Source organism: Mycetomoellerius zeteki, unplaced genomic scaffold, assembly GCF_001594055.1.
Source record: "Mycetomoellerius zeteki isolate Tzet28-1 unplaced genomic scaffold, Tzet1.0 scaffold167, whole genome shotgun sequence".
NCBI classification, from domain to species: domain Eukaryota; kingdom Metazoa; phylum Arthropoda; class Insecta; order Hymenoptera; family Formicidae; genus Mycetomoellerius; species Mycetomoellerius zeteki.
Genome location: NW_017256623.1, coordinates 715,380 through 727,699, shown reverse-complemented (window position 1 = coordinate 727,699; position 12,320 = coordinate 715,380). Strand labels below are relative to the sequence as shown.

Here is a 12,320-nt window from a genome sequence, read left to right as displayed (position 1 = left end):
GATTAACGAAGTGTCATAAGAGAAATCGTAGATTATATTCTAAAAATTATTAATTGCATTATCGGCACACTTAAACATTGATGTAAACGCGTGAAAGCCTCTTCTTTAAGTATATAATCTTTCGTTTTTACACGATAAATGTCCGACAGAGGCTCTCCCCGTAGTCTAAACCCGACGAGTTCAAGTTTAAAACTGCAAACAATTGCTGCGTTGAACAGTCAGACAGAATTATTTGTTAGCTGTGAAGTAACCATGGTGTTCTTCGATCGACATTGTCACCCTTGGGATGTAGTGCATAAAGTAATGATGTGTAATTGCTGCGGCATACACAACCCATCATCTTACGCATTTAGGTCGTGCGCAAGGCGAATCATGTGTGAACACTTATACACACGATACAGGAAACATCGACTGCGCAGTATTAATACCACGCGTGGATTAGTAATTCTCAAAGATCCGTCAATAATGATCGCACATTAAATTATGCATTCTAATTGCGCACTCTACTCTGATTACAAGATTGGTATCATTATGCCATGATTTCCAAAGTTAATGTTACATACAGTTTCATTGTTACATATAGCTATTCATTCGTTTATTTCCAATGCGTACAGATTATCGATACATCGTGCTTATTATTTTGATTAAGACATATCATCATCAATATTTACTTTTTCAGGCTTAATTTATTGTTAAGTGTGACTTTCCAATTGTTTTTGTGAGTCTCTCAAAGTATAATAAAGCAATTTGTATATATACAGTGAGTGCAAAAAGTATTCGTACAGAGAAAATATTTTTTTAAATGACTTTATTTTTAAAAAGTAAATTTTATCCAGCGAAAAATGAGCGAATCGATATCGATGATTTCAACACCAATTGACGTCGATTCGCCGTTTAATTAACGATCATTTCTTGCTGGGTAATTAACAATTTATTCATAAAGAATAAAATAGACTGTATATTTCTTAAAATTATATATACCAAAAAGTTGTGTATTAATTATGGAAAATATATTATCTGAATAATAAACGAAAATTAAAAATTGTATTGTGTGGATGCTCAAAAAGTATTCGTACAGTCGAGAAATTTAGCTTCTAAAATCAAAAATACATGCGAAGTTCGTTTGTTTATGTTAGAATAGAATGTATTCATTGTATAAAATTGCTAATTAATGTTTATTTTCTACAAATAAGACTTTTTATAAAAAAATTTCCTTGTACGAATACTTTTTGCACTCACTGTATATAATATTACGGACTAAATTATTATGCTATTCACTTTTTGAGAAACATTGATATCGTGAAAGGCATATGCGTAACAAATGTAATGTTGATAAATCGACTTATGACGCAAAGACAATGCTATTATTTGAATTAGAATTAATAATCACTATGTTTTTTCGACTAATGAAATTATTATTAATAGGTTACAGCATATAGCCGGTGAGCAACAAATTGTTTCAAGATGTTGACCTTTTGTATTTTAGTGACAAGGGGATGGGGTGATGAACGATTCGAACGTTATCATTATGATAATGCGCCGCATTACGTCTCAACGATCTCATCAAATTATCTTTAATAAAGCAAGCTTGAAATGCAAACATCGCTTGAGTTGTTTCCGAGTGTCCACTTTCGATATGACATTCGTACTTTCGATAACAGATGATCATGTATGCGCAAGCATACGAAAACAATTAAAATAAAACAAAAATAAATTGCAATTTTTTAAATTGAAGCATTAAATAAGATTAATCGACAAAATTGATAACATATCCTAAATAATTATACACTTTAAGGTATCCTTCTACTTATGAATTCTTTAATCAATTAAGAATCGATTTTCTTGATAAAATTGTCGAGACGATTCAAATTAGAAGAATTCATAAAAATGAAAGGAAAAACATTTCTTTCAAATCAAATGTAAGAATATTAGAAATTAGAACCAGACACAACTTACTTATTTTATTCTATTTTGTGGTTGGTTTCTATTTAGGTACGTCTTATTTTCAGATATTTATGTTATCTAAAGCCCAAAAAATGATTTAAAATAGGTGAAATAATTAAATAAATTTTTAAAAATTAACATAAACGTGATCGCTAAAGGCCATGGCACACCCCTTCCATAACAGTAATCATAAGACGTACCGTACGAATCAGCCAATTAAAATTAAGAATTCAAATGAATTCTCGACTGTGATTGGCTGATTCTTACTGTACGTCTTATAATTACTGTTACGGAAGGTGTGTACTATAGGCTTAAAATATCTTGTTATGAACGATAATTGCTTGATTTTTGTTTGTTTAATGTGCAAACGTAAAAGTCGCATCAAGATAATCGATTTTTAGGTTTCTTTAAAGCGTCGTCTACAATGGGCAATAATAGTAGTGGTAAGGTTGTAAGACACATCGAGAGTAAGCAGATTTTTCAGTATAATAGGACATAGAATAAATCCGTAAGCAATAAGAGAGTAGAATGTAGGAAATGGATTTCAACCATTCACTTACGGACTTACTTTACGCCCTATTATACCGAAAAATCAGCTTACTCTTGATGTGTCTTACAGCCCTATCACTACTGCCCATTGTAGACAAACCTTTATACACATTACATTCCGTATAATGCTTTCGATAATTATTCTGTATTTTTCGAAGTATAAAGACACGATCGTATAACTAAGCGCATTTATTTGAAAGCATGCTCCATTAAGATCTGAAAGTTACTCAGCATAAATAAATATTCATCATATATTGTAACGTATTTGTGCTTGAATATTTGCCATACAATGAAAGATTTATGCGTAAATTTTTTTTCGAACGTTTCACGTAATTCTGTTCGGTTTGGTACGTCTGTCGTCTTGAACACGTTTTAAACATTTTTACGTATTTGCATACAACGCTTCATAAAATAACATATTTATTGCTTGCCGTTATAATGCAACGATAATAATCATTCCGCGATATATAACAAAAAACATTTATACTTGTACATAAAATAACACGTGCGTATGCAGAGTCCTTAAGCCAGAGTCCTTGAAAGTCTATCTGGAAAAAACATTGAGATATATATCTGCATAACTTTAAATTATTAGCTAAGAGTTAATAACAAAATCAATATTAAATGTACCGGAATATTTAAAATTGTGTGTGTGTGTGTATGTGTGTGATAGAGTTTTTTAACTAGTATATAAATAAGAATATTTTATTAAAATGCTTTTTTTAAAAAGTATTTAAAAGAAGCATCTTAATATTTAAATATACCTTTACATATATACATGAAATTATATATTCACTAGAAATTAATGTAGAATTGTTGAAAACTAGAACTCTATTAAATTTTCATCATTTTGTATAATTTTCAAATTTATACAATAGAATGATAAAATTTTTTATCAAGATAAATCGAAACAAAATGGAGAACATTCTTTTCATAAATAAAAGAACTTTTCTTTTCTTTCAGGTTTCTGAAAATTTCGCGTTCGCCTAAAATCATCTGCAAAATTAACAATCTTGATGTAAAAAGGAATTTTTAAGAGCTCGTTTGCCGAAGTTGCTTAGGAATAATTAATGCAGTCAAGATATTTTGCAATAGCTCGCTGTGTCATCAGATTAATGTGTACAGAGACAAATAAAAGGAAATAATAAAAGGTATGTGAATGTCACATTGGTACGTGAAGTGAGAAATAGATAGACAAATTTTTACAATCAGTTTGATAAATCACCTCTTATATGTTAAATTTAATTGTGATTTTTTAAAGCAATAAACCATCCAGATAGCAAAGCGTATCTCAGCAAAATCTCGCAAATCTGTGATTGCTTATGCTGATTTGTCTTCAACGATTTCGAATATATCGACATTGTAGCAACATGTAGACAACAATGTGTATACGTATTGCCAACAGTTTAACAGCAAGATAGCTACATCAATGTTATCTTGTATTGTCGGCAATGTGACAGCATTGTATAATGCTGCATATTATTATGGCAATAGTACGAATTGATGATGACGATTTTAAAGTTGTCGGCAAATTGCTGGCAAGTTCTCACTCAATAAACTCAATGTTATCGTGAAGGCATCAAGTTATCAACAAATGAGGACTCAGTTGCTGCAATTCTGCTAGCAACACATACTTAGCAATGCGTACTTAGCAAGAAATATGCCAGCAACAAGATAAATACGTTGCTATCTGGGCTTTGGAAGACCGGAGGCCCCTTTAGAGACTCGATAGTGGCACTACCTTCTTCGCCCAATGATATTGACAAAAAAGTTTTAGGTCTTGCGCACAATAGAAGGAATAAGGAATTAGGAATAAAGAATAAACGATTTTAACCAATCAGAAATCGGATACATCGGAATACACGGTTTCTGATAGGTTGAAAAATCATTTATTCTTTATTCCTAATTCCTTATTACTTCTATTGTGCACAGGGCCTTAGCCCTTAAAATAAAAAAAGTCAGTCAAAAACATGCCGGTCCTCAGAAGGTTAAAAAATTGTTAATAAATTTCATGAATTTAAAGTATTTTTTACATTGATAATTTAAAATACGGAGTGAAAGATCAATAAGCTTGATACGTCCAGAAATGCATAAACTGAAAGTAAAAACTATTGCTGACCAAGGCCGGTATTCATAATTGATTTTTATATTTAAGACTGTCTTAAGCAACCTTAAGTCCGGATCTACAATAGGTGTTTAAGCCTTAAGCCGTAAGAAATTGACCAATTACAGTCGAATCCGAGGGAAATAATCGACTGTGATTCGCCCATTTCTTATGGCTTAAGGCTTAAAATCCTATTGTAAATCCGGGGTAAGGGAGGAGTCCTATAAGGCGTATTTGCCGCATACCACCAATCGGTAATCAGTAAAATGCGATACCACAACAGTGGATCGCGTCTGATTGGTTACGCGATACGCCGCAAATACACCTCATGGGACTCCACCTTAAGAGGTTTGTTCGTGTCACATACTTACGGTACGTTTCCACTGAGCGCGTCAGGCGTATTAATGTGTATACTTTTAATCCTGGAAAAGGATTTTCGAATCCGTGAAAGAGAAAAAAGTATTTGTTACACAAAAATTACGATTTAGTCGGTAATACAGACGGCTTTAGAATCTCCTTAAGATGTTAATATAGCTACATCATTGGTTTATGATGTCTTAATACTTAAGACAATTTTTATTATAAAAAATTGACTATGAATACCAGCCATAGTGTATGTATGCATGTATACATAACATAAAGTCGGTTCTTTTTAGCTGAATTTCTTGCGCGGTTCATCTCTTTTCTCTTTTTCTTTTCAATGTGAAGAGAAAAGGAAGAAAGATGTACTGTGCAAGCTTTAGCTAGTTTAGCTAAAAAGAATAGACCTACATATGTATGTATAATTTATTACCAGTGACTACATTTACACGGCACCCTTAGGCCAATTTCATAACTACGGACGTTATTAAACCCGATTAAGGGCCACTGTCACCAAGCTCAGTTAACTTAACTGGCCAGTTAACTGAGCTTGGTGACAGTGGCTCTTAATCGGGTTTAATAACGTTCGTAGTTATGAAATTGGCCAATCATAGCTCTTTCTCGGAAGAATGGAACAACTGTGATTGGCCAATTTGTATAACGGATATTATTAAACCCGATTAAGGGTACCATGCAAATGTAGTCAATGGCTGCGTTCAGCAGAGAAAGTCCACTGACTACATTTACATGGCACCCTTAATCGGGTTTAATAACATCCGTAGTTATGAAACTGGCCAATCACAATCGTTCCATTCTTCTGAGGAACAGCTATGATTGGCTAATTTCATAACTATGGATGTTATTAAACCCGATTAAGCGTACCGTGTAAATGTAGTCACTGCTACCAGGTGTCTCCGCAGTTGTTTAGCAATATTGGCGGTATTTCTCAGTGTTTCTACACCGTTCTACATGTGTAAAATGAATAACGTTTACAAAATGGATACAGAAAAAATTTGTTATCTTACTTTTATGCTTAGATAACGCTTCCACTGTTATCAGCGTGCTTCATTACTTTTCATATTACATTTCATAATATTTCTGTCTTTTGCATACAAAATACAACTTATTCAGATTTAACCTATCAAGATGAATGACAACATCGAGGAGGGAATTATCACCCACATATATTTGGAGAATTTTGTGTGAGTGAAGAATATATAAAATCTTATGAAATTACAACTTCTTTTTCATGCATTCTGAACATTTATATTACATTGTATTATCTTATTATATTACATTATTAGACATTTATTTTGTTATATACTTTATAAATTAATATATATTTCCAATATTGTTCTTCTCACAGGACTTATGACAAGGTGAGAGTAAAACCAGGAAGGTATCTCAATGTTATCGTTGGACCTAATGGTGCTGGCAAATCCACTATTGTCGCTGCTATAGTTCTTGGTCTAGGAGGCAAACCAAATATCATTGGGCGGGCCCTTCACATAGGAGAATATGTGAAATATGGTCGGGATTCGGCAAAAATCGAAATTCATCTGACAAATGGCTCCAAACAGGATTCTATAATAACTAGGACATTTACCAAAGAAGGAAAGTCCACGTGGATGATTAATGGTAATCATGCAAATTTCAAAAATATACAGGAATTCACATCCAAACTTAATATCCAGGTATATATTTTACATTTATGCTTCTAGTTTTTTCTTAGAAGCCTCCAGATTAGATTTATCAATCGTCTATTAAACATTTTTGAATTTTATAACATTTTTTAAACTTGTATTATAACCTTTCTTTAATTGCTTGGGATAAGATGTACCAAGAGGCATGTAGAATCATTTTGACTTATATTTAAATTTCAATTTCTGACATAAAAAGTATCTCAATGCCTTTACTTTAAACTTATTTTTTGCAGGTTGATAATCTTTGTCAGTTTTTGCCGCAAGATAAGGTACAAGATTTCTCAAAAATGGATGCTCAAGCATTGTTAGAAAATACAGAAAGATCTGTCGGAGACCCAAAGCTTCTTGAGTATCACCTAAAATTGAAGAATCAAAGAGCCAATTTTAAGAAATTGGAAGTTGATGTAACCAATACAAAACGATTATTGGAATCTAAAACTCAGAGACGTGATGGACTACAGCAAACTGTTGCAACAATAAAAGAGAAAAAGTTGATAAAGAAAAAGATTGTAACACTGAAACAAAAGAAAGCATGGATGTTGTATGATCAAATGCGGAGGAAATTAGTGGAGGTATATACAAAATTAATTTTGTAAAATGTTAAATATTTTTCTTTATTGTATACTTTTTTATTATTGATACTTTTGTATATGTTTGTACAGTCAAAGAAAGCCAGAGATAACGCAGCAAAAGAAATGCAATTAATAGACAAAGAACTGCAACCGTTAAATAAAAAGATTGAAAAAATAAAGTCTGAAATAACAACGTTAAAAAATTCTTTAAAGGATCATGTGAGTATAGCACATAAAATAAAAATATTATTTAAAAAATACTTTATTATGATATTATTGATGGTACATATTAATGTACAGGATGTCCAGTAATATATTTTTGTGATAATGCTCGAGTGCAAACACAGCAGATTAAACTGAAATTCTGTATCAGTTTGCGATTTTCGTAATAATGAGAAATTAATTTATAAAGATCTGCAAATTAGCGTGAATTTATACGACTCAACGACAAGAAATTTTAGCGTTTATGGTTTAAACGCTCAATGAGGTTTAGGAGCGGCATTCTGTAAAAAATTATACAAAAAGGGCTGTGTACTAATGACACGTTGTTATTTAAAGAAAATCGCGAAATAATATAAAATTTTTCTACTCACAATCAATTCAACTTCTTTGCATTTGAATGTTGTCACAAGAATTACATCCTATATACATATTACATTAATATTCTGAAATTTTTGTTGTGTATTTTCAGAACAATAAAGTTAATGCTAAGAATGCGAAATTAAAAAACATCATGAATGAGATTCTTAACTCTGAAAACAGCATCAAGGATGCAGAAGACATACGTTCTCGAAAGATTCAAGCAGAACAGACTCGAGATCAAGATATTAAATTTGCACAACAACAGAAATCCAAACTCGAGAACGATTTTTCTCTTACAATTAATGAAATGGGATCAGGTAATTATTGATTTGACTTAATTTTAATGAATAATATGTATATATATAACAAAATACACATATCGATTTATCGTTTTCAAAACTGATCATTGCTTCTGAAATTCATCTCGTGCTTCTTTTATTTATTAACTTCTTTTATAAATGTCCAATTTTTCAATTAATATATAAATCAAAGCATATGCGGTATAGAGGTCGGGATCGAACTCAAAACTCGTCGAGTTAATTACTTTCACATACGGATACGTCATCCTACAATAATAAAATTATATATTTCAGAGGCAAGTTTAATGGAACAAATGCAAAATATAGCGTCTAATATGGAGGAGCATAGAAAAGGAATTAAGAATATCAACAATAAAAATATCACATTAAAGCATGAGGACGAAAACATTAGTCGCGAAATGAGAGGTATATGCTTACACACAAATAGCTATATACACTCAACAGCAAAATTAAAGCATTACCTATTTTACTCCCCCAAAATAGACAAACTTTAAGACAATATAACTTCGTCAAAAATCATCGTATCGAAATGTTTAAAAAAGCATTTTACAGCTTGAAATCTCTACTTTCTCGAACGGTAATTTTCTAGTGTAAAGGCATCTTGAAGGAAAATCAATTTTAAAAATTAAAAGTAGAATCTTTTCCCTTAAAAATGAAGAAGAGAGCCTATGGAGATTATTTTACAAATTTTTTTCACAACGTTACCACAGTTACAAATATCGACAATCTTCATAGCAAAAATTCGATGATCCTTTAAAAGTTTACAAAGTTCCATGATGTGAATTAAAAATCACATAAAAATTTGGTTTACATCTTTCAAAAGCGTGAATCTTTACCTTTAATTTAGTTTTTTATCGAACGTTGTACGATATTTTTTCACGGAATTATTCAATATTGAAGCAAAATGACCCCTTTTACTTCAATGTTGAATAACTCGGCGAAAAAAAATCGTACAAAGTTTCATAAAAAAGCAAATTAAAGATAAAGATTTACTCTTTCGAAAGCTGTAAACAAAATTTGTTTACTATTTTTAATTTAGACGATGGAACTTTGTAAAGTCCGTTCAAAATTTTTAGTTTTGACTTTTTAGGATTTCCATTTATATCCGTATAGCTCCGTAAAATGTCAGTCAAATCGAAATCTCAATTACCGTTCGCGAAAGTAAAGATTTCAAAGCTGTCAAATGCTTTTTTAAACATCTTGATACGATGATTTTTGACGAAGTTATACTGTTTTGAAATTTGCCTATTTTGAAACTAAATAGGTGATGCCTTAATTTTGCTGTTGAGTGTATTATATTTTTAATATTGATTATTATTTTTATTTAATATATTATTAAATATGTTAATTAAAATTATGATTGTAGCTGTGCAAGCGGAACTTCAAACAATTAATATTGATGCTAAACGATTAGAACTGCTGAAACAAAAGGATATGAACGCATACAAGGCTGTACTTTGGTTAAAAGAGAATCGAGACAAATTTTCAGCAACAGTGCATCTGCCAATGTTACTCAATATTAATGTAAAAGAGTCTTTATACGCCAAATATTTAGAAAGCATAATACCGTTTCGAGATTTAATTGCATTTACATGTGAAGATAAAAAAGATATGAATCTTTTACTTAAGTATTTGAGAGAACAACAAAAACTGAAAGTTAATGTAGTACATTCTGATCCAATGAAAAGAGTCACATTGCAACCGAATATCCCGATAGAAAACATACAAAAATTTGGCTTCAAGCATTATTTAGCAGAGCTTATCGAAGTACCATCCTCCATACTGAAATATTTAGTCTCGATGTATCGTTTAAATAATATCCCTATCGGGACTAATGAAATCGAGAATAATACAAATTACATACCTCGCAGCTTAAATTGTTACTTTAGTGGTGAGTGTATATTTCCTAAAAATAAAATTACAAATTTTCCATAAATTCAATAAAATTTTCTTTGTAGAAAGTAATATATATTCTGTAAGTACATCTAAGTATACGCGCGAAATATCGACCAGAATATCACGAATTAATGGAAATGGAATGCTATCTATTGTTCTGGACAAATCTAAACTACAGAATCTTCAAGAACGGTATTTTAATTAAATAAGAAAATAGATAAATTATAATGAATTAACATATTAATATATTGATTATATTATAGATTACAAAATTTACAAGAAAAGAAGAATGAAATTTCGATAAATATTAAAGAAATAGAAGAAAAGTTACATTTGAAAACGAAAGCATTAGATGAATATAGAGCCAACAGGAATAAATGCCAACAAAATGTTCAGCATATTCAAGCATTAAAAAGTAGAATACACATAGCTGAAAATAAAATTAGACAGTTGGAAATGGGCCGGATGAATATTGATGATATAAAAGCAACATATACCAATGAGATTAAGGTTTTTTTGTTTTTTTTTTAACATGCTATCTTTAAAAAATTGTCCAATGAAATCTGCATTTATATTTAATTAATTGTTTACAGGCCATTATAAAGAAACAATTAAAACTGTATAAAGAATACAATGGAATTCTGCAAGAATATTTCAATTGCAATACAAGTAACGTAGAGGTCAAATTTGCAATAACGTTATTACAACAAACTTTATTGTTTAAAGAGAATGAAGCCGAAGAATTAAAGGATAAGTTTATAATAGCAGAGAGAGTATTTAAAAGACATGATGAAGAATTTCAACCTTTAAAGAAAGAAGCTGAAAGACTATATAAGGAAGCATTGACAAGCACAGATAATATGAGTCCACAAGATGACGCGTTTAAAGCTTTCAATAAAGCTTTTGAAAAATTACCAGCTACTATAGCTGAAATAAATAATGAATTAAATGTTGCTCAAGCAAAAGTTTTTTGTATGGCACAAAATGTGGACGCCGAGAATGTATGTACATGATGGAGAATATTACTTTTTAACACTGCATTGATACAACAAAGAAATTGAATAATTCTTTTATATTTTCAGATACTGCGTGAATATGAAGAAATGCAAAATAATATTCACGACTTAACTGAATTTATCAAAAAGAAGAGTATTTTATTAGAGCAAATGACAAAGGAGATTGAGACATTAAAAGAAAAGTGGTTACAACCATTGCAGCAACTGACTGAAAAAATTAACGCGAATTTTAGTTCTTACTTTTTTGCAATGGACTGTGCTGGCGAAGTTACACTCTCACATGGTGAAAATATCGTAAGTATAAACATATGATGTAAGTATAAACATATGCAAAATAAAAATTCTTCCATTGTTCTCAATAACTCAATAACAATATATTTTTAGTTGGATTTTGATCAGTACGGACTAAAGATCAAAGTAAAATTCCGAGATGCGGACGAATTGCAAGAATTAACAAGGCATTTTCAGAGTGGTGGGGAAAGAACTGTAACTACTGCCATTTATATGATAGCGCTGCAAGAATTATCGCGTGTGCCATTTCGCTGTGTGGATGAAATTAATCAGGTACGAGATATCCATCTTATGTCAATCACTAATAGCAAGTATTCTATATTTATATAATGTATTACATATGTAATTTGTAATATATTATTCGTTATTTTTTGCAATTTAAATTTTTCTTCGTAATTTTATTAGGGTATGGATGCGGTAAACGAGAGACGGGTCTTCGATTTACTCGTTAAAATGACAGGAAGACCAGGCAGTTCCCAATATTTTTTGCTCACACCGAAAGTAAGCGTAACAATAACAATAATAATTTTCTATTATGCTATAACTTTTATTAATCTTGTTGTTCTCTAACAGCTTCTGCCTAAGTTATCATATGCTGAGACAGTAACGGTGCATTGCGTTTTTAACGGGACAGTTGGCGCGAATGATGATGATTTCGAATTCAATGTGGAGGATTACTGCAATTATCTCGCATCATCTGATGAATAGAAGTCACGTGTTTTTTTTCTATCAGTTTATTAATATGTTATAAAAATTGATATCTTATCCTTTATGTAAATACGAAGATAAAGTTTCACCGAGTTACAGAAATTTATTTTTAGTTTTGTATGTATATAGTGAGTGCGCAAAGTTTGTGAAACTAATTTATATTTTCAGGAAACGTAAAAATATAAAGCGTAGAAATATAAAGGCTGTAATAAGATAGCTTTAATAAGATTCGTTTTAATAAGATAAATTACATTGAATTATTTCCAATATGTTTT

General features: G+C 30.8%; 1 protein-coding gene across 1 annotated transcript; it reads left to right on the top strand.

The window, feature by feature from the left end:
- The first annotated feature begins 5,713 nt into the window (after positions 1 to 5,713).
- SMC5 (structural maintenance of chromosomes 5) lies at positions 5,714 to 12,177 on the top strand. The gene is made up of 14 exons (XM_018445860.1): positions 5,714 to 6,159; positions 6,324 to 6,651; positions 6,894 to 7,232; positions 7,323 to 7,451; positions 7,924 to 8,131; positions 8,408 to 8,539; positions 9,501 to 10,025; positions 10,093 to 10,222; positions 10,294 to 10,540; positions 10,624 to 11,031; positions 11,113 to 11,340; positions 11,431 to 11,610; positions 11,743 to 11,838; positions 11,911 to 12,177. The coding sequence occupies exons 1-14, from the start codon at positions 6,104 to 6,106 to the stop codon at positions 12,043 to 12,045; spliced, it is 3,141 nt and encodes a 1,046-aa protein (XP_018301362.1). The 5' UTR covers positions 5,714 to 6,103; the 3' UTR covers positions 12,046 to 12,177.
- Positions 12,178 to 12,320: the final 143 nt, after the last annotated feature.